General features: G+C 32.6%; 2 protein-coding genes and 1 long non-coding RNA gene across 5 annotated transcripts; 2 read left to right on the top strand and 1 right to left on the bottom strand.

Moving 5' to 3' along the window:
• Nucleotides 1-7: 7 nt before the first annotated feature.
• On the bottom strand, nt 8-1,639 carry LOC146952905 (uncharacterized). Its single transcript, XR_015007935.1, has 2 exons — nt 1,476-1,639; nt 8-266 (listed from the first exon to the last, which is right to left on the bottom strand). It is a non-coding gene; the product is annotated as an uncharacterized LOC146952905 (long non-coding RNA).
• Nucleotides 1,640-2,647: 1,008 nt separating this feature from the next.
• LOC146952906 (ultraviolet-B receptor UVR8-like) lies at nt 2,648-5,698 on the top strand. Of its 2 annotated transcripts, none has more exons than XM_085706977.1 (5): nt 2,648-2,804; nt 3,211-3,435; nt 3,549-3,584; nt 3,703-3,869; nt 4,456-5,698. In XM_085706977.1, the coding sequence occupies exons 1-5, from the start codon at nt 2,720-2,722 to the stop codon at nt 5,404-5,406; spliced, it is 1,464 nt and encodes a 487-aa protein (XP_085563103.1). In that variant the 5' UTR covers nt 2,648-2,719; the 3' UTR covers nt 5,407-5,698. The 2 variants fall into 2 exon arrangements, with proteins under 2 accessions (XP_085563103.1, XP_085563107.1); XM_085706981.1 differs by having other exon boundaries at nt 3,274-3,435.
• Nucleotides 5,699-9,675: 3,977 nt separating this feature from the next.
• On the top strand, nt 9,676-22,045 carry LOC146952907 (nuclear pore complex Nup85-like protein). 2 transcript variants are annotated; one of them, XR_015007939.1, is made up of 18 exons: nt 9,676-10,048; nt 11,160-11,262; nt 11,369-11,479; nt 11,579-11,662; nt 14,810-14,881; nt 14,967-15,023; nt 15,203-15,322; nt 15,425-15,625; nt 15,758-15,868; nt 15,976-16,013; nt 16,247-16,403; nt 16,703-16,804; nt 16,920-16,976; nt 17,103-17,249; nt 17,377-17,447; nt 17,548-17,635; nt 19,512-20,149; nt 20,192-22,045. XR_015007939.1 is itself a non-coding variant. In XM_085706985.1 (18 exons), exons 1-18 carry the CDS (start codon nt 9,687-9,689, stop codon nt 21,746-21,748), a joined length of 2,133 nt encoding a protein of 710 aa, XP_085563111.1. In that variant the 5' UTR covers nt 9,676-9,686; the 3' UTR covers nt 21,749-22,045. The 2 variants fall into 2 exon arrangements, 1 of the variants encoding a protein (XP_085563111.1); XM_085706985.1 differs by having other exon boundaries at nt 19,512-19,568; nt 21,554-22,045.
• The last annotated feature ends 1,132 nt before the right edge of the window (nt 22,046-23,177 follow it).

Genomic DNA, 23,177 nt, shown 5'->3' on the forward strand with positions numbered 1-23,177 from the left:
GAGAATCTAGACTCAAAAAACACATTAATAATAATTCATTGCATGAGTTACATTATCTGTTGGACTAATTAGAGACGTAAGGGGTTAAGGCTAGGATGCGTGATGCCATTCTAACCGAAGAAGACTGTGGGGATATGTTTTAGGAACTCGATACACCAATGACCTCGACTGAGGACCTTTATGATCAATTAGCCAAACCATCAATTCAAAGGAAGCATCCGACCTTCGAGGCACATAACCTCTGGATGGCGTCAACCTTGAAACTCCTGAAGAGCATATGATAACGAAAGTTAGTGGATTCCTAACATAAGAAGACATGAATCAAATGGTAGAATTGATTAAACAATATAGGGACTGTTTTGCATGGGATTATCATGAAATGCTCGGTTTGGCAAGGGAACTGGTCGAGCACAGAGTCCCTACTAAGGATAGATATGAGCCTTACAAGCAACCTCCGCAAAGATTCAACCCTCAATTAACGTCTCATATCAAGGCTGGAATATAGAGGCTACTTAAGGCATGCTTCATATTAGGAGAACTAGATACGTGAGATGGCTATCTAGAATCATTCTTGTAATCAAGAAATACCGACGAGTTAGATTTTAGATCAGGTATAGAAATCTAAATCTAGCCACCCCAAAAGATGAACATGGCTCTAAAATGAAAGTATTCTCAACTGATCTCCAATTGACAAACCAAAATATTTCAAACTATGTTTTTATCAACTTACAATTAAGCATGCGAGAAATTCTTAGGTGAACTCTCACCCAACATATCATCCTTACATCCATCCAATTAAAACACAACACCTCATCAAAATAATAATAAAATAAAAAAGCAGATATTTCCTTCTATCTTCTCCCACTCTTCCCATGATTTCCTTTAGGTTTAATTTCTCTCTCCAACAATGGTGTAAGCAAGGAAATTTCTATTTTTTTATTTTATTATTATTTTGATGAGGTGTTGTGTTTTAATTGGATGGGTGTAAGGATGACATGTTGGGTAAAAGTTCACCTAAGCATAATTATTGTTTCTTCCAACAAGAGGTGTTGTGCACCACTCTCAAGTATGCTACATCACGTTTCGAGGTATTATCCATTTTAGGTCGTTGTATGAGCCATCACAATTTTGTTCTTTGTAAAAGACTTCTCATTTAGTTGAGTAGTGTGAATTATTGTATATAAACTACCATTTACATCAATTCTCAAACAATATGAGATTTTAAGGATTTTGGTAACAAGAGGCATTTACATTTATGTACATGGTTGACCAACTTTAATCCTTCAAACCACAATTTTTTCCTAATTGGAGACTTTATTTAAGAGATGTAACTCTAATTTCACTTAAATAATAATACTAATAATAATAATGTAATTTAGAAACAATTGGATTACACAAACAATCGGATATAGAAAATAGAGACGTAAAGTGTCGTTCATTGAAAAATCAATTTAGAATTTAGATAGAATACGTACGCAGCATCATTTTAATTTTTGGGTCTTATCTTGATCATCTCCCTCCCCCGCAACTTATCACATTTGGCTAATGTAGGAAACATTTCACATCAACACATCATGCCCACAAGAATATTAGCTTATCATTCATTTAAAAGTTCCAAATTTCTATGATGATCGTTTTCCATAATTAAATCAAATAATTTACAATTATATATGTTGCGTACTTGCGTTACCGATTATATGGCTCTTAATTTGATAATAACTCTGCATGAAACTTTAAAATATGTCCAATCAATACTATGAAGAGGTAGTCAGCAATATTCAAGATAGAGAATAAAATATTAGATTATGGGTATGTGGCAACAGGTGTTAAGATTGAAAACGATTTATTTTTTTTAAAACTCGATATCAAATCAGGCAACTAATATTTGAATGGTGTATACTCCTACCGTTCACTTTTGGAACCCAATTTAAAGCATAACTTTGTATAGACTAAACTTCCGAAATTAACCTCTAGAGGAATCAAATCTAGCTTAGCTTGATAATTAAGCAAGGGCATCCCGATATAATATGTGATGTGAACACCAACTTAACAAAAAAAAAAAAATCAAATCTAAATCTTGATAGGAGCATGTTCGAAAATCTCAAACTATCATCATAAAAATTAATTAATTAAATTTACACATTGTCAATTGTTTTATGGATATATTTAACTTATCTTTTCACCGTTACATTGTCTTTGTCGTTTCATTTTTATACTCCTAACTAATAAGGGAAATTATTTTCGTACACTCATTATCCATTTAACAACCTGAGAGAGATAAAAATACAGAAAGTGATACGATAGATGCGATAAGTATATGATATAATTTGCTAAAAAAAAAAAGTATATGATATAATAGAAAGAGAGAAAATGATGTGTTAAATAGAGAGCAATTTTTATATAATGTATGTCTTATTCACTACCAAGTCAATATAGCTATCAAACGCTGCAAATGTATGGCCATTGGCCAGTATTAAAGAAATCGAAACTTATAATACACACACTCTTAAATTGCTTGTATATGCTGCTTGTGTCGTTTTCAAATATTGCAGGTGGTATCTATAACTTTCAACGCAAAATATGGATAGTATCAAATAAGAACATAATAAAGTTATTAAATAGAGGTTATGGCAAGCCACTAGTATTTGTCAAGTATGTTCAAGCCTTGATTAACATTCTTATCATATTGTACATAATTTAATAGAGCAGGTGGACGATAATGGAAGATGTTACGAGCTCCGGCAACTTTCCTTTTAAAGTAACCGCCGTCGCTGCAGGGGAAGCACATACTCTCCTTCTTACAGGTAACCAACTTTCTATTTTGGTTATCGTCTTTTTCATAAAAAAAAAAAAAAAAAAAAAAGCTTGTAAAGATAGTTGTATATATTTTTTTCTTATGCCTTGTTTTCTATCATCTTTTAATTTTTTTAGCCTTATTTTGTTTTATTCACGATTTTAGTCCCTCCATGTCTAAATCTACGATTTGATTCCCACGATTTTCAAAATGTCGGACACTTTTTCCACCAATGGCAAATGGTTATGCGCAACTGAATTGATGATACGAAATGAAAGTTTACCTAGACAGTGTCAAATCATCGATTCAATTGATCATTCATTTTGAAACAATTGGACCAAAATCGTGAATGAAGCAAAATAGAGAGAGTAAAACTATATTTAAGTTTTTTTAATGGTAGCTTTGCTTGTTATTAGAGGTTTACATGAATCAATGGAATTTGCTTTTTGTATGTGCGGCGCGTGTGATTACGTGTGTAGGGGATGGGCGTGTATATTCTTGGGGAAGAGGAACATTAGGAAGACTTGGTTTAGGTTCAGAACAAGACCAACTTTTTCCGGCTCAAGTCAAGTTTGGATCACAAGAATCTATCAGAATAGTGGGCATTGCTGCTGGTGCATATCATAGTCTAGCTCTAGCAGGTCCCAAACATTTTTCTTTTATATCTCAAAATAAATTTTAGCATATTTTACTATAGACAAATTTGAAGGCTATCCTAACCATCTAATTTTTCATACAATTTTTGTCTTAACAGATGATGGATCTGTTTGGTGCTGGGGTTACAATTTATGTATCCTTAATATATGCTTGAAGTCACTATAGGTTGAATTAAATTATAGAAATTACTCATTCTTACTTTCTAAAAGTTTATACTATTTTGTTTATCTAGTTCCTTGACTATTGTATGGATGGTCAACTTGGTATCATCAATGAAGAGGATGCTCACAACAACCCAAAATATACAGATGGATATTATTCTGATGTTCCTTGCTTATTGAACAAGTTTCTTGAGTTGCATCCCCCAGATTCTTCAACCTTAGTGTTAGGAGAAGCAGAAGGGAAAGCACAACTAAAGGTATATATGATACAAATATCTATTTTTTTTTTATTAAGGGCTCTATTTGTATACACAACTTAATTAAGCCTTTGTACACTTATCACAAATATTTATGCATAACATATTTCTATAACAAAAGATGATATAAATTGTTTTCATAGAAGCTATAAGTTGTTTTCAAAAGCTATTTTGGAGAGATTATGGACATGTCATAAGTTGTTTTGATATGCTCTTCCAAATAGTCTCATAAGTACTTACGCCAGTAGATAAACTCTAAATCAATCCAAATGGAACTTAAGTGTGTTTGGGAGAGGTTTTGACAAACTTGATATTGTATGAACTTGATTTAGTAAAATTGACTTGGTTAAAATCGAGTTTAATGTAAAATGATTTATGTTTGAATATTTTGACTCTAAAACAACTTTCAATTAAAATTTAGTTAATTCAGATTATCCAAACATCTAGATTTGTACTAAAATAGATTTTAACCAGACAAAATTCAGTTTTGACACTCTTAACCATAAATCCAAACAGACTCTAAAAAAAAATGCTACTATGTGTCTCACTAATGTGTTTTCATTTTTTTCACTCCTCTCCCCACCAGATAATTTCTATCAAAGCAGGAGGAATGATGTCACTATCTATTGACAATCTTGGTGCCCTATGGATGTGGGGAAACTGTCCACATCAAAGCAAAGAAGGTATATTCTCAATAGGAAGCCATTTCACTCCAACACCAGTATGGGATTTCCATGGTCACACAGTAGTAAAAGTTGCATGTGGAAATGAACACATTATAGCACTAGTTAGTGTTGGAGAATCATACAATGGTGAAAATGATGATCTCATTTGTTACTCTTGGGGTAACAACAATCATGGTCAATTAGGCTTAGGGGACACGGACGATAGACCAAATCCAGAAATGGTAAAAACATTTGATCAAGATTCTCATTGGTCAATTTATGAAATATCATGTGGTGCTTTTCACACTGCTTTGTTAACTCATAGAAAAAGGTCTAATGATGATACATTAGAAAGTGTGTGTTGGACATTTGGTCTTGGTGAAAATGGACAACTTGGTCATGGAACAACACAAAGTACATCAATTCCTGAACTTGTTCAAGAATTGCCACAATTTGTAAATCTTGTTTCTGTTGACTGTGGTTTGTTTCATACTTGTGTTGTTTCGTCGGACGGGGATGTTTGGTCGTGGGGAATGGAGAAGGGTCTTGGTTTGTATCCGGATGCGCGAGTTGTTGGTGAATATTCTAGTGATGCTCTTTCTCCGCTTATTGTAAGCAATCCTTATGAGGCTAAGTTTTTAGAACCGGTTCAAGTTGCATGTGGCGCGGCTCATACTATTATTGTTGCCCAAGAGGGATATAAAGTTTGGTCTTTCGGAAGAGGAAGAAGTGGTGTTCTTGGAAATGGTAATGTAGTAGATTGTTACATTCCCACTTTAGTGTTATGGCCTCCACTGGTGGAAGATTTTCATCTCAAACAAGAGGAACCATCGAGTCTTCGCAAGCAAGATAAGGGAAAAGAAGAAGACTAACAGAAACATACAAGACAATAAGAGACATGTCAAAGAGATTATAAAGGAATTCATAAACCATTTATGTGAGGAAATTAGTGTATATGAAAGTAAAGAGTACACCATTCTTATATCAAATATTCTATAGCACATACAAGTCAATAAGCTGATTGTGGCTTAATTGTTTGTTGTATTTAGCTTTTTATCCATATTCATGTGAATATTTACTAGCCTTTATTGAGTTATCTTTGGTGATTGTGTTCTGTAGAGAAATTGAGTACAAATAATAGTACACAGTTTTTATGTAAGAAAATTCTGGTATCCTATATCATGTTTTTATCGCTTCTTTGTTTATTGATTAACAAGGTCAAAACAAAATAAGCACTACAAGGAAACAAAATCGACTACAGTCAATATCAATCAACATAGGGAAACTTGTTTATACTAAAGTTAAAATGAAAGGACCAATATTCCCTTTGAAAGCTATGAAACTAACTGAAATATTCCAATCAGTTTTTCTGATCAATGAGACAATGTTTGTTGGCTTACATTGGATTGCCATCACTGATGTATCCAAATCACTCTCAAACTACATAAAAATAATAGTTGCAATCTCCAATCTATCAAAATAACATGATTAACATGATTCTGTATGAATTTTTCATATAATAATGAGTGGTTGGAACAATTCTTGCCAATATTTTATTTATCTCCGAGGGCGAACTCCGGATTATCAAAACTCTTTTCACTTGGGACCTGGAGGTTAACACACAAAAAAAAAAAAATCAGTTAATGTCATTTTTCTTTTAATTTTTATCATTTGCATTACATGTGTGCTCAAATAAATTTTATTTAAGGTTGTGTCCATGCAAAAGTTGCTCCAAATAACAACAAGTTATGTATTTTTTACACAACTTTATTTATTTTCCCTAGGCATGACTCTGATGGGACAACCTAAATCGACTGCTCGGGATCGAGTTTGAGTTTTCATCAATTTCAAAATACGGAAACGAGACGAGTGATGGAGACATTGCCAACCACTACAAACTCATCCCGCTTGTATCAACATTATATTTTTACTTCTCTTAAATTAAAAACTCTTAAGCAAACATTTAAATTTCATTCATTGGTTAATTTTTATTTTTTACGTGAGCCTTAACAAATTGTTTCCTCTACTTTTTGTTTTGTTTTAAACAATTAAATCGTTTAAACAAAGTTGTTTTACATTTTTGGCTTAAGTGCAATTTTGCCCCCCCTATTTTGGCTGAATCGGAATTTTACCCCCCCTATTTTAAAACTCGGAATTTCACCCCCCCCCCCCCCCCCAATTTAATGTTTTTCGGAATTTTACCCCCCCTATTTTGAAACTCGGAATTTTACCCCTGCAATTTAATGTTTTTCGTAATTTTACCCCCACCACATTTGATGTTATTATCCATATAATTAATTATTTAAATTAAATAATTTTTAATTACAAAAAATAAATAACTTTTTAAAAAAATAGAAAAAAACTTTAAAAAATACCTAAAAATGTAGAAAAAATTCTAAAAAAATACTAGAAAATAAAGATAAAATGTAAGAATTACAATAAATAAATAATTTTTTAAAAATATCGAAAAAACTTTAAAAAATACCTTAAAATGCAGAAAAAATACTAGAAAATAAAGATAAAATGTAGGAAATAAACCAGAATAAACGAAAAAATTCCATTAAAAATACATGGAAAACAGTATAAACGGAAATAAAAATACATGGAATTTTCCTACATTTTTTTTAGAATTTTTTCTACATTTTTTTAATGGAATTTTCCATGTATTTTTTTTCCGTTTATACTGTTTTTTCATGTATTTTTTATGGAATTTTTTTCATTTATTCTGATTTATTTCCTACATTTTATCTTTATTTCTAGTATTTTTCTGCATTTTAAGGTATTTTTTAAAGTTTTTTTATTTTTTTTAAAAAATTATTCATTTATTGTAATTCCTACATTTTATCTTTATTTTCTAGTATTTTTTTAGAATTTTTTCTGCATTTTAAGGTATTTTTTAAAGTTTTTTCTATTTTTTTAAAAAGTTATTTATTTTTTGTAACTAAAAATTATTTAATTTAAATAATTAATTAGGTGGATAATAACATCAAATGTGGTGGGGGGTAAAATTCCGAAAAACATTAAATTGGGGGGTTAAAATTCTGAGTTTCAAAATAGGGGGGGTAAAATTCCGAAAAACATTAAATTGAGGGGGTAAAATTCCGAGTTTTAAAATAGGGGGGGTAAAATTCCGATTCAGCCAAAATAGGGGGGCAAAATTGCACTTAAGCCTACATTTTTTATTGTTTCTTTTGAAATAAAAAGTATGGAAATATAGTCCTAGTTCATGTAGGGATGATGTGAAGATTGAAATGGGTACGATACCAAACTCTATCGAGTTTGGGACGAGGAAGGCAAAAATCGTCTTTGCCTCATTCCACTATTATCTCTAGTTTTTCCTTCAAATACCTTTTTTTTTTACCTTAATTGTATATTTATTTTGTCACGTCTGATTATAATTTTTGTAGAATATATCGTAATAAAAGAAAAATTTAATTAATATTGTGTATATTGTAGTTAAATCATTCTTATTATAATGAGATGAGATTTAACTGATTTTTTAATTAAAAAAATTTAAAAATTTATTATAAAAGAGATAAAATTGAATGATATAGTTGAAAGAATAAAAAGCCCATAGGTTAAATTTGAGAGGTCATAGGTTCGAGTCTTGCTAGTGTTTTTGGAGGAAGGTAAATCTAAATATTTTTGTAATTACTCTTTGAGTTTGAAGGTCTTTCATGACTTGAATTAGAGCATCATGCTTGTCCTCGTGATCTTAGATCAGTTGGTAGGGACAATGCGTAATATATGTAAGGTCCAAGTTCAAACCCCGACCACCACAAAAAAAAAAAAGAGCATTATGCTAAACCGAAAATTTTATTAGCAAAAACAAAAGGAATAAAAAAGTCAACTCATAAGATACATGATTTTAGACTGACTATTTATTTTTCAATCATAACATTTATTTAAATTATTCAAATTAAAAAAATTTATCTTTTTGTAATATTACTTAAATCTTTAATTAAAAAATCAATCAAATCTAATCTAATCTATCTAATGACAATAAAAACAATTCGATAGTTGATGTCTAAAAAAAAAAAGCAATTCTACTACAATAAAAATAAAATAGTATAAGTTAAATCTTTATTTGATTAAGATAGACAGATACTACCCACACCCCAAATAATCCAAGTTACACCCCAAAGTTACTAATATACCCTTTAATTAAAATAAAAATTCAATTCAATTCAAAACCCACAAAAAACTATTACGTATTCTAAGTTTACGTAGTTTATGTAAACTCAGTTTACATGAGTTAAGTAAACTGAGTTTACATACACTATGTAAACTGAGTTTAAATACACCATGTAAACTGAGTTTACATACAGTTAAGTAAACTGAGTTTTAGTTTATGTAAACTGAGTTTATGTAAACTGAGTTTACATACACCACATAAACTGAGTTTACATAATTTATGTAAACTGAGTTTACATACACCATGTAAACTGGGTTTAGGTGTATGTTATTCCTTTTAGAATATGTACGTAAACTAAATTCATGTGACACCTACGTGTAAACTTAAATTACGTTACCCTTCTACGTAAACTTAAATCAAACAAATCGATGTCGATAGACAAACGTGAAATTAACAACAACTATAAACATGCATGGTAAAATTAACAACATCAAATAAATCATAGAGCAAACGATAAATAGAAACTCGAAGAAATTTATGAAATTCACTTACTTGTATTAATCGAGTACGTATCAATGGAAGATATGTTGATTCAATTGACGATTTTAGTAGGTATTGATTGCATATACATGGTGGTTTGTGGGTGAAAAAGGGGTGAGGGTTCAGAATGATAATAAGCGAAGGGTTTTTAGAAATTTAGATGAAGAAGACAATTTTGGTATTATTGTAAAATTTTTAATAAATTTAGGTGTAACTAGGATTATATGGGGTGAAACTAGAAAGAGTGATCCAAAAATTTATAATCAAATGCGAAAAACTAAACATACTTAAACGCAGTAAAAACATAGTAACTCCGGTCATCAGTAGAGTAATCTTGCTCTTCCATAACTCCTTCCCGCGTAAACAAATTTGGTTAGCCGAGCCAAACCAAGCCGAATATATTCGCCATTCGTGAATTTCGTGTTCTTTTTCTCTAAAACCCCCCAAAACCCTAACCCACACTCCCACTCCACAAAAATGTCCCCCAACACCGTCGACAACGGAACCCTAATCCCATTCTCCGGCGAAACCAACAACAATTCTCTCGCAATCTACCCTCTCCACCACAACCTCACCCGTCCAGTCTCTCGCCTCGCAATCTCCTGGTCCCGCGGCAACTCCCTCCGCGTCTCCCTTTTCGCAGAACCCTCTCAAACCTCCGATGCCGGAGACGGCGCTAAGGTTATCGAAGTTAAGCTCGGAGGTGGAGATCCGGAGATTGATGATGCTGATTGGCGAAGAATTGCATATGGATCTGTTGCTCCGTTTGCGTTGCTTCAGAGTCGCCGGAGTGCGATTTCTTCTATGTCGAAGTCTCCTTCTACGTATCAGTTAGATTGGTAATTGAACTTAGATTATAATTATAATTTTTGAAATTCTTACATTGAGACGTGGACACCGGTAATAATTTGATAAATTGAAGTAAAAGTAAATGTATTTTACTATGCTTGGTGCCTTCAATCTGAAGTGTCGGTGCTGAGTAGGTTTCTTCTAAGTATTTCAATTTGAAATTCTTATGGGGAAAATTGATTTAATTATTAGTACGACGAATAAACACAAACACTCAACACTGATAATATAGTTTGATAAATGAAAGTGATTGAAGTTAACTATGTGTGTCTCAGTGTCGGTGTTTGATAGTGCCTTCAATCTGAAGTCTGGGTGCTGCATAGGTTTCTTCTAAGCATTTTCAATTATAATGTGTTGTTGGATTTGCTTGGTTTACTTGATTAATTTGCTAATTTGATTTAGGTTATTACTTATTATTATGAATTGAAAATTTAAGTTGTGATAATATCTCTTTGAATTTTTTATTTTTGTTATATCTCTTTACGTAGTATAAGTCTAGACAAGATGAGATTAGAAATTATAATATTAGAGGGAGAGTTGGAGCAGGACATGTAGTAAGGATGGTGGAAACTAAGCATAGGTGGTTTAGGCATGTAGAGCTAAGACTTGCTGATTCTGTAGTAAGGAGAGTAGATCAGATGGAGGGTAGTCAAATCACTAGAGACATATGCAGACCTAGAAAAGCTATAAGAGAAAGATATAGACATTAATGAGTTGGATAGATATATGATGCATGATAAAACATTATGGCGTCATTTGATCCATGTAGCCTACCCCACTTAGTGGGATAAGGCTCGGTTGTTGTTGTTATGTTTTTCGTTGGCATTAACATGTTTTCATGTAAACAAATGGCATATCAAAACTGAAATTGAAGTTCTGTCCTGATCTCTGGTTTTAATTTTTTTTTATTCATCAAAGTTTGGGTTTAGCCTAACCCCATTGCAATGGATACCTCCTGAAATCACTGTGCTTTCAAAGTACTTGATTTTTTGTTTGTTTTTGAAATTAATCAATAATAATAAGATTTTGGGTTGACAATCATGTGCGATTTCATGTGTGTGCACTTGCTGACAATAGGTTTTTATTTGTTTTACAAATTAGGTGGGAGCATGTCCTTCAATATAGCAAGGAAATAACATCGCTTCTCGCAGGGCCAAAGTTGGGCCCTAGTCCGATAATTGAAGATCCAAATGAAATTGTTAAGGTACTATCGCAGAGTCTAAATCCACTTGTTGAGTGTGTGGAGGTGCATTAAGACCTTCTTTATGGGACTTATAGTTTTGTCGCTTACTTTATAACACTTGTTGTAGAAAAACGAGGAGCCAACATGTTTGAAAGCTGCATGGGAGTTGATGGAAATATTTTATGTGGACAAACAATCTCAAGCATGGCTACCCGAAAGGCTTGTTGATTGGTTAGCTGTAATAATCTCTTTTTATTTATTTTTCCACAAGTCTTGTAGATGGTTGGATACTGTTTACATTTGCTTATTGTATATTCATGGTTGCGTTTTATTACAGGATTATGATAGCCTCTTTACCAGTACACAAGAAACAATTCATGGCAAGCTAGTGGATTTTCAGAATGATCTTGTTAACATACAGGTTTGGCCATATGTACATTTGATTGATGATGATGAATTGTAAATGTTGGGTATATGAGTTTTAAATTAAGGATTCTTGCAGCATATATGGCGTTTGGGTTGCAGCATATGGTGGCTATAACAAAAAGATAATATATATATCATATATATGTATATAAAAATATTACCAAGAGAAATCTACAGAATTTAATAAATGAACAAAAAACTAACAACACATGCTAGAGCAGTGGTATCGATGGCAGATTGCGGAAAATAGTTGAATGCCAAAAACACCCGCTATGTGAAATAGCAGATAGTGTTGAGGGCAAACAGAAGAAGCCGCATAACGGTTGAAATAAGTCAATTATATGTAAAAAAGGCATGCTGCATACAAATAAAAAAGGGAATGGAGGAAAAACATAAGTTACATATAGAAAGCTTTATGTGTAATGGTGAATATAAGAGCACTACTCACTAACTCTTCCCTTTTTTATTATTACTGTATAAAAATAGGATATGTAAAAAAGGCATGCTGCATACAAATAAAAAAGGGAATGGAGGAAAAACATAAGTTACATATAGAAAGCTTTACGTGTAATGGTGAATATAAGAGCACTACTCACTAACTCTTCCCTTTTTTATTATTACTGTATAAAAATAGGTCATGTTTACAGATTCTCAGGGACGGACCTATTTGTAAAATATTGGGGGCATGTGCCCCCACTTAATTTTTGCAATAGAATATGTATTTTACTACTAAAAGTTAAATATTGTCCCCACTAAATTAATTTTTTTTTGTCCATATGGCTTAACTCAACTGACAATATTGATATTGCTAGGTAGGGGTGGGCATGGTTCGGTTAACCATATTAACCGAACCGAACCGAAGTGTTGAAATGGTTTGGAATAACCAAACCGAACCGTTTAAGGTTTGAAATTAACCGAACTGAACCAAAGTTATGGTTCAGTTAACCGTTTGCTTGCCTATTAACCGAACCGAACTGAACCAAAACCAAAATTTTGAACTAAAATGTATTTTTTATCCTTTTGCGAATTTAATTGTGTTTTTTTTTTCATTTTTAAATTTAATTGCCAATGACTGTACCAATTCAATGCTCTAAATAACAAATTTTTGAGATTCATTCTAAAAAAAACAAACCAACTAGGATCTGATTATGTGGTTGATCCTAAGAAAAATAAGCATAACCATAACAGTATGGTTTATAAGGAGAATTTGAGGCAAATGCTGTCAGTTTGGAAGTTACTGCTAATGCAAATGAGAACATAAAAGAGTCCTTTGAGGAAACTAGTATTGTAGGCCACATATGATGTATCTTTAAATTTGCTGGTATGCAGTGACATCTGATTTAAATTTGCATGAATCAACATGCAAATGTCTCTTAGTGAATCGGTTATTAGTAATTATGTGACAATGAGTAGACCATTTATTGATTAATCTTAGCAAAGTTTATTTAATCAATGCTGCTACATTCTCAACCTGATCAAGAAGCTTATTAGTTTAGAGTTAAAATTATAATCAAAATCTATTTTGAATAAGCTATTTAACATAAAATAAGCTGTTTTGAATAAGTTGTTTTTTAAAAAAAGATCGTTATAAGTTGTTTTGCATAAGATAAATTGTTTTAAATAAGTTGTTTTTTAAAAAGAGATCACTAAGTTGTTTTACATAAATAGATATGGTTAATGGTTCGGTTCGGTTAACCGAAGTTATTAACGGTTCAGTTCGGTTAGTGAATTGTTATCAAAATAATGATTCGGTTCGCGAATTGGTTAAATGGTTCAGTTAATTTTGATACGGTACGGTTCGGTTAACCGGTTCGAATTGGTTTTTGGTTATTTTTGCCCAGCCCTATTGCTAAGCTGAACATTTTCATTTGAGGCATTGTAGTTATGCATATGAGTTTCATGTGATATTTGTCGCTTTGTCAAATTTTAAAACTTTTAACAAAAAATAGAAAATATATCATTTCTTCAATAAGTTATCCCATGCACTATATAAATATACTCATAGATGATCTTGCTTCCACATATCGAAATTTCTGGATCCATCACCGCAGATTCTTCAGTTTTATCATCTAAAAAATCCCTAAAATTATATTTTTCTACATCAGCAAGCAGAAATCGGAATAGGGGCCACTATTGCCGTTATAGTGAAATTAGGATAGCGTCAAAGTTTTCATATCAGATTTCATCAAAATCCTCTATGCTAAATGCTGCCATCACTGTTAGTCATCAACTCTGTGTTAGAGAGCATCATATTTTTGGAAACAGAATAGTATTGAACATGCATCCAATTCAACGAATTTCGGCGTAAAACATAAATTTTCCAAGATCTATGAATATTGGATGTTCATCTAGAGCAAAATAAGATAAATGATAAGGATAGATACCTACCTCCAGCAGCTAATTTCAAGGGCGTTTTCCCCTCAAATATTGAATTAAACATAATCACGAAAATGTAAAAGGAGATGCAAGAAATTGTATGGCTATGTGCAGACCATCAAATTATGGATACAAGAAAACAGGTAAAATCCTATACTACTTGAAGTGCGTCGCTACAATTGTAAGGAAGGGACAGGACGCCTTGAATCATGAATCCTTAACTTCAACAGAGTGCTATTAGCCTCCTAAAGGCTATATTCCTGGGCTGCACCTGCATGTGCCACTCTCTTAAGCTTGCTTCTAACTTAAATCATGATGGAGCTGAATTGGATAATTGCCTTTAAAAGTTTACTTCGTAGTCCCTACAATTGTAAATGTGATTTTGGTTTCCATCCCAAATAGTCTATACTCTACAATCTGTTGCCCCCATTACCACTGCCATTGTCACAAAACCCAGGCCTTTTATTCTATCCTCAAATTCGTAGAAACACATCACATTATAAAATAGAAAATACTTCTAGGAGGAAGTATACAGTTTATGCCCAATGTTTCCTAAGGGGAAATCCACTCTACAGTCTACAATTTATTTGCAAACAAAACACGTAATTGTTTCTAAAGTAGTTTACAAATACATATATTTAACACACACACACAGACCATTGTTCTTTACATCATCATTCCTGACAAGTTAGTAATGATTATAATAATTATGTCAATTTCTCAAAGGTTGGAGAGGTAAACATAGAAAATTTTGTTCATGCTGCAGGTTATCGAGGATGATCCCAGATATTGGGAAGTGATGTCATCTGCATTGTCAGTTGGTTGGCTAGATATAGTGGTCAGTAAAGGATCCTGTATTTTTGACATTTTTTTATGTTCCATTGTAAATAAAAGAATTTCGATAAGTTGGCTTTCATTTGCAGGTGAAAATGTTGCGGTTGCATGGATCTTACCAATTAGACCAGCTCAGCAACCGTGAGGTATGCATGAAAATTATGAAAGTTTTGTTACACAAATACAATGAATTCACACAGTATGTCAGTGATGATGTTGTTATAATCAGCAATCTTCATTGTTGTTGTTCATGCTGCTGCTGCTGCTATTATATTTATTTATACTTTTCTCTGGTCTCAATTTCTGTCCTCTTTCGGTGGTTCAGTTAGAAAATGGATTAGTGGAGGCAGTTGCTGTTCTTATTTCCAAAATGCCTCGATTACGTCCTGAATCTGCTGCTGGAAATTTGGGAGAATGCTTTAAATCCAAGCCTGACTTTATCAAAGTATATCCAAATTCCGCAATACTTTAAGATGCATTAGTAGTACATTTGCTTTTCAGCATATCTACTCCACAGTTATAAGATGTTATGTATTCTATTTTATAGGCCTGGGAGAAATGGAGGTCACAAATTACTAAACTGGACTGCAGTCCATTTTGGATTCAGTGTGATAATCAACAAACTCGCGAGGGCTTAAGAAACTTGCTACAAGTTATGCTGGGTAACACTGAGAGACTCTGTACAGCTTCATGTTACTGGATTGAGTTGTATGTTTCTCATTTTCTATACATCAGGCCATTTATGATCGTAAGTTTAATCCACTTATGCAATTATCTTTTATAAAGTGATTTTTACATATGTTGTTTTTAAATAATCTTCATATATCTTTGTTTATTAATTGAATCTCTAAATAATTTTGGTGCCCCCTTTTCTACGCAGGGAGTAGAAAGCATGTATAATTTGGCCCAGAAGTGCATCCAATTGAAACCACCTACTGGTACCCATAGGTTGACTGGACTTTTAATTGGAATTCTTGGAGAAAATACGGAGGTAAAAATGAAACTTTATTATTCATACTCCATTGTTTCTTCCTTTCAATGAATTTTTCCTTTCCCGTTTTAAAGGTGATTGACTATGATCATGTTGAAATGTCTTAGGTTGTTTTAGCAGAAATTTCCAGAGAATTCGGTCCTTGGTGAGCTGTTTTTCTTTTATTAATTTTTATTTATTTATTACTATGTGCATGTTTGGATTACATTATTTTTCTCTCAAGAAGCTCACAATAAAAATGTTCAAAATTTAGATTTTGACTTAAAATTTTATTTATTGACTAAAATAATCAGTACAGATCATCTGAGTAGCTCCCTTCCTTAATTTGGTTTAATAAAGTGTGACTTTTGTATGTGTCATCTTATGTCAATAAAATAGGATGGTTGCACATGCCGTGGAATTGTTAACTGCAGGGAGTGAGCAAGCAGAGATTCTTCTACATGATGAGCGTTATAACTTGGGGGGAATCAGTATGGTGGAACTTCATCGGCTTGCATATGCTCAAGTTTTATCATCACATGCATTGACATGGCAAGTAAGTGCAAGTTACTCAAGCCAAAAATATCCTGCTTATTTGATCTTGAATTGATAAATTATCTTAGATGAACTATTATTGATGAACGTTGAAATTTACTGAAGAGCAATGATGAAACTGATGTCTCTCATACATATGACTAAGAAATTTGAGGAAACCTAAACTGTCAAGGCCAAATGAAGTTTTTTGTCTTCTTTTTTTATTGAAGAATGTAGTTGTTGTATCAACTATGCATGACAGCAATATTTTGTAGAAGTAATCTAATTTGGTGCTCATGTTTTATGTTTACATATCTGCAGATAGCTCCAATATATTTAACATCTTGCATGAAGCAAGGAATGGGCTTGCTAGAGAACTTATTGTACAGACAATCTGTTAAACACAACAACGTGTTGCTTAAGGTAACTGTTTCATCTTATTGTTTTTCATTTTCAATTAAAAAATCACATCCATATGATCCTTAGTACTTTTTTAATATGCTTGTGAGTGACAGACAAATCATTCCTACTCATGCAGAACATCGAGATATGCCGCTTATATGAGCTTGATCATATCAGTTCAAATATCATGAAGGTAACCTGCATTCTTGATTAGGTTAACTATTGAAAGTACTTTGGGTACAAAGCTTGGAGATTAAAATCTTCACCGTCTTTTAATAATGTAGTTCCATAGAATTGAATATGCTTGTTTAATATATAGGTTGCCGGAGTCTATCACTGGAAGCATGGTCGTAAAGGTGCTGGAGTATTTTGGCTTCAACAATCTCAAGATACAAACAGTCTTGATAGGATTGCACAACAGTTATTTGATTCAGTTGGAAAGTCAATCTCTGACGAAAGCTTCAAAGTACTTCTCATACTGCTACAATAAAAACTTGTGCAAAAGTTTTACTATCTATAATTTCATATGTGGATATGATTTTTTTTTAATAATAATTTCAATCTCTCACTTCAACAATCCATATGTTTTACAGCAATGGGAAGGCTTAATTGAGTTATTGGGATCTGAATCTAAGCCTGCTGGAGGTCTTGAGTTTTTACACAAGTATGAACATCCTATGCCGTCACTTTAATCTTATTTTCACATCTTCATCTAATTACTTGTGATTTTCTTAGTTCTAACAATTGTCTTTTATTGCATTCAGGTATAGAGATTTCAAAAAATCCCTTCAGATGGTATACAGTGGAAAATCGACTGATGCTGCTAGACAAGCTGTAGACTCCCTCATACTGGTATTAATTTACATTTGCAAACTTCTACGATTATGCTGTCCCCAATAAAACAGTAAGCTGATTGTACAAAATTGTCATGTTATTTACTAGTATTCCTTCTATGCTGAATTCAACTAAACAATATACCATGAACAAAACAAGTACCACCAAAGACACTAGAGGCATGACGGGGATTGTCCAAAAATGAAGATGGCATTCAATTTATTAAATATAAATCCATCAAGATGAACAACATAATCCTAAAACTTCAAAGGTGCATTGGCATTCAGTAAGAGAATACGAGCAATGCCAACAATATGTCTGTTTCCTTTAGGCCATACAATTTTGTTGGAGTGTAGGTGGACAACTAGATCGATGTATAATGGCGCGAAGAGTCGTGAACAAATTGAAACAGTCAGAAAAATAATATCTAGTAGTGCCACTGTGCAAAATGCGTGTTGTTTTTCCAAATTGAGTTGTAATTACTGAGCAAAACTTTTGGAAGATATTGAATAACTTAGAATGATCTTTTATTGAAAATATAAGTACATTGTAAGAAATCGTCAGTAAAGGTAACATGTTGCTTATAAGTTATACCCTAAGATAGAAAGAACAGGATTTTGTCTCCAAATATTAGAACCAATGGTTTCAAAAAGAGACATCTGGACAACACATGCAGGATAACAACCAATAACAGCAAGCACCAAATCCCACCTAAATACGAAATAACATACCAGCAGCGACAACTTTTGGTATATTATCTTTATTTTAGATTTTAATTTGATATTTTAATATATTTTCTTTCAAATTGTCTCATATTTCATAAAGTATACCGACATGTCCTCTCCACAACACATTTTAAACGGAAAGTACCACACCAATCTAACTTTGTAAAATAAAAGACTATTTTAAAATAAAAAATGAGCAAATGAAAACCTAAAAATATAATTTAGTCTTTAATATATTATATATTAAAAAAGATATCTCGTAGCAAAAATCTCATGTCTCACACTACGTACACAAGTTTTTCCAGTTGGTCCATTATCTTTTTACGTGTTTTCATGTATAAATAGTTTTCATTTCCAATAGTTCTCTGTTTGTAATAAATTTCAAAGCTACATATAAAATATATGCGCTGCTATTTTTTTTACAAGGGTACTTTTGTTTTCTCTCTCTAATTATTTTAGTTTTTTGGTGTTCCTAGGCCTCCAATAATTCAACCTAAATTGTCCTTTGTTAAAGAGTCATACATTGGAAAAGATATGGTCAGAATATGTGTTTATAAGTTGGCTGTTCCTCACCTTACAAGCCGGTTTTGTAGGGTTGAGTTAGGCTAAATCCAAAATTCTAATATCTTTGTTAGGAAGGATGAGGTTGACAATAGGGGATCTGGGTGTGAGCCGAAAGTTGCATGGACAAAAAAAGCAAGCGGATCTTTTATCAAAAAATGTCCATGATTTGCATAGAAACTGAAAAAAAATATCATTTTGGCAGGAAACAAAGTTCAGACATTGACATGGCAACTCATTGAATAGATAAGTTTATGGTATAGACAGTAACTGAATTAGATAGTTTAAATATTTTTATGGTGCAGACAGTTTATTGATTGACATATGTAATTAGCAGTATAAACATAGTGATGTAGTTTGGACTTTGGAGTCAGCTTATAGTAGTCTCAAATATCATGGAATATGAATGCTATCCAGCAATAATATTCTATTGTTTCCCGCATATGTTTCTTTATGCCTTCATCTCTAATGTTGTAGTACTCCATTAATGGAGACCCAGAAATAGAGGAATTCCACTAATGAAGTTCTAGTTTTTTCTTGAATTCCGATTCAGTTGTTAGCGAGCTTTCTATTTTGAAATGTAAAACATTTTTCTTTTCATTCTGCAGCTTATGAAAAATCCATCAACCCCTCAGCGCTTTTGGCTGCCCCTTCTGGTTGACTCGGTGAGTATTTTTTATTTATTTGTTACTTCTGTGTATCTTTTCTTATATAATGTTCAGTATAATCATATGTGCATGTCTTAATGGGACCATCTTAATATCTCTTTCATCGTTGTTTCTGTTTGTATGCGTTGAGTGGAGCCAATTAAAAATATTCCCATATTACTTTTCCTTTTAAGAATGCTACCACAGCTTCCCAATATTATTTCTTCATTTCTTGAGTCGTCTGATTGATGCATTCGTTTTTTCGTATAAATTTTCTGTTTCTGGTATTTTGTGAACAATAGTTTCTAATGCAGTGGTTTATCGTGGGTTAATATGATAATACGATTGCATTCGCCATTTGCGTATAAATTGTCATGTCACTGGTATTTTGGGGTTGAGTAATAGTTTCTAATGCAGTGGTTTATCAAGGGTTAATTTACTATTAATTAAATTTAAAGCTTTACATTAAATAAAATTAGATTTTTATTTTTATTTTTTATTTTTTAAATTTGGAGAAGGCAAAAATTATTATTAATTAAAATGACATTAGTGAACATTTTACAATAATCCCTGAGGGGTTCTGAACTTCGTCCTTTGAGGTTATAAGGCTATGCTCTTACCACTGAACTTCGTCCTTTGAGGTTATAAGGCTATGCTCTTACCACTGAGCTAGCACCTCATCAAACAAAAACAATTAGATAGATTTCCTTACATTCACCAAAACAGTGATGATTAACAGCATATTAGTTTTACAAATTCAAAAGTCCCAAGTCATCTTAAGTCAGTATTTTAATGGCAAACACACTTTTAGACTTGGTAATTCAAGCGTAATTGTAATTAATAACTCTTATTTATTTTAAGAGTTATCACATCAACAGGAAGCCCTAGTCCCAACAGGTGTCTGCATGCAGACACAAGCTATGTCTGCATGCAGGTGACTAGAATGGTTGACAACGGCATAGTAAGAGGAAGACGCCGGGCTGGCATCTAAGTTGAAGATATTCCTTACGTTATGGAAAACATGCGAGTATCTTCATTCAAGGTAGATTCTTCTGGTAAACAGTTGAAACCGTTGATCCAACTTCATTGGCAATTTTATTAGGGAATCCATGTAGGTAGTAGCGACGGTCTTAAGTGTGTTGGTCTCATTCACTGTAAGAGTGGTGGAGATATTCTCTACCACATCCACCACCAACACTAGCTCTTCTCTGAGACCGTGTCTTCCGCAGCCAACCAAATTAGAAACTAGGCATATGAACTTTTCTTCAGTTTCAGCCTATGGAATATCTGTGGCAGAAGAATGCCCAAAATTATCTTCAAAGTTAGGGCAGAACAGGAACCTGATGAAGGGGCAAAGAAACTGTGGTCCACCAGAGCCTTACAATGCTAGGGAATCAGGCAAGGTTGAAAGTAAGGTCTTACAATGCTGGCAAGTTGGTACTTGCCCTTCACTCACGCTACAGAAACTGCACAAATGGGATTGCATGGATTATTGTGACTCAGATACAGTTGAACAGATCTTTTGATGCTGGCAGAATTAGCAACTTCAAACAATGAATTTGAGGGTTTTTTTTTTTCCATGCTGGACCAGAACCTTGTTCTTTGATACCAACTTGAAACACCAGAATGATATGATATGTATATATATTTTTTTACTGATTAAGCTAAGGAGTGGTATGTTCTTAGATATACTAAATGGACAAAATCACAGAATCCACTCAGGTTTGAAAGGGATAACAGTTGTGAAAATCTACTCTTACTGGAAACTAACATATCAAAGAATATAAGGAAAGTAAGAAACAATGATGAACATATCAATTACAATTGATGTCTATTTTCTTAATATGTTTGTTTGCCTCTCGTATCATTGTAGATCCTGTTATGATTTTTATTTTTTGCAATGTTATGTGTGACTAGTACCCAATGTATTTTGCACATTTAATACAAGCTGGTTTTTATAATCACATATTACATCATTTCCATTTTGTTTTCTTTGGGAACAGTTGAAGTTGCTAAATTGGAAAGATAGTTCTCTTCTCAGTGTATCTGAGACAAATCTTCTATTAAACAAACTTCAAGAGTTATCTTTGGCGAGGCAACGCCCGCACTTCACTGAGCCTAACTTACCCCCTCAAGCACTGAGTTCTATTAGGCTGGCTCTAGCAACAAATCTTGGCCGTGCTATACTTGATGAATAGACTCGCCAAATATATATCTTACAAGAGATGGATGAATATCAATGTCATTCAACAGCCTGTGTTGGCTTTCAGAAGGCAGGTGGAAGCGACCTAATGGTTATCATATGTTGTAATTTTTTTTTTTTGTGACATTGGACAGTTTTCTCGGTTTGCTGAGGTTGTGCTTACTTGTATTTTTATTTATCTTCCGAGGAATGGCTATCATGTATCTGATAGATTTAAGCCGACACCAACGTTGCATCTTCATTTTAAGAGTTAAAACCTTAGTATAGCAAAGAGTTCAAACCATTTTTACCATTCCTTAAGTGAGTTTCTTCAAAACAATTGGCGCTTTCTCAGATCAATTTTGACACCTTGAAAATTAATATTTTACTACAAATCAAGTATAAATAAACTGTGTTCTTTAAAAAAAAGAAAAAGGTATAAATAGAAAGACTTATAAATCAGCAAGTTAAATTAGACAGCTACAATCCTTCAAAAAAAAAATTAAACAGCTACAATTATTTAGTAAAACATCCATGTAATTTTTTTATCAACATTATCGATTTCTTGTAATTTTGCTGGTCTATGTCAGTATTCAAATTGTATTTTTCATTTAGCCACTGCTGAAATCTTTTTTGGGGGAGCATGTGGGGATGATCTCTTATGCTAATATTTATTTTACGTTTGTATGGTTTTATGTGGGGATGATATCTCTTCTACAAACGTCTATGTTTTTATGGTTTTGGTTGGTGATCGGAATTTTTTGACACTTATTATAAACAGTCGTGTGGTTTTGGTTGGTAATTGTAATTTTTGGAGTAAATTTAGAATATAAAGTAGTTCTTTTATCATCATCAGTAGCACAAGGTTAAATTCTCAAATTTAATTCATTTTGTCAATGCTACCAGAGCTCAATTTAGAGGTCGGGATTCGAGCCGAAGATTCTCCACTTAATCATCTTAAAGGATGAATTTTTAACCATTAAACAACTTAATAAAAAAGAATGTGTGTAGATACAAGGAACTTGTTTTGACTTTATCTCATTGGTCAAATATGATTAATTTTTTTTAGAGTAAGCACAATTATTTTTTATGTAATTAAATTTATAATGGCTTAATTGAGAAAGCACTGATGTGAACTTTAAGAGTTTGGTCTCGTGGTAGAAATAACAAACTTTAAATCTAAAAGTTATGAGTTCGGGTCCCGTTAGTACCTTTGATGAAATCACAAGAAAATATGGGGAAAAAACTAAATGTAACCGCTACTTCTTGACAGATCAAGAAGAAGAAGGGTTTATCAAAGTAAGAAATTCCTAGGAGATAAAAGGCTAAGATTTGAGTATTTTTGTGGTAGAATTGTGTTAGGAAACATTCTAAACACCTTGGCCGGGACGGATTTACTTAGTTACTTTTTATGTTATATTTGTTAAGTATTTGATATTTTAATT

The sequence above is a fragment of the Medicago sativa genome, chromosome 1, assembly GCF_051527215.1.
Source record: "Medicago sativa cultivar Bolivia chromosome 1, Bolivia_mono, whole genome shotgun sequence".
Taxonomy (NCBI): Eukaryota; Viridiplantae; Streptophyta; class Magnoliopsida; order Fabales; family Fabaceae; genus Medicago; species Medicago sativa.

Bases quoted from the DNA above. Each gene is read 5' to 3' on its own strand.
- LOC146952907 (XM_085706985.1), top strand. From the start codon at position 9,687: ATGTCCCCCAACACCGTCGACAACGGAACCCTAATCCCATTCTCCGGC. The intron at 11,480-11,578 runs GTAATAATCTCT...GTTTTATTACAG, and splicing joins GGCTTGTTGATTGGTTAGCT to GATTATGATAGCCTCTTTAC. The intron at 14,882-14,966 runs GTCAGTAAAGGA...TTTCATTTGCAG, and splicing joins TTGGTTGGCTAGATATAGTG to GTGAAAATGTTGCGGTTGCA.
- LOC146952906 (XM_085706977.1), top strand. From the start codon at position 2,720: ATGGAAGATGTTACGAGCTCCGGCAACTTTCCTTTTAAAGTAACCGCC. The intron at 3,436-3,548 runs GTCCCAAACATT...TTGTCTTAACAG, and splicing joins TCATAGTCTAGCTCTAGCAG to ATGATGGATCTGTTTGGTGC. The intron at 3,585-3,702 runs GTATCCTTAATA...ACTATTGTATGG, and splicing joins GTGCTGGGGTTACAATTTAT to ATGGTCAACTTGGTATCATC.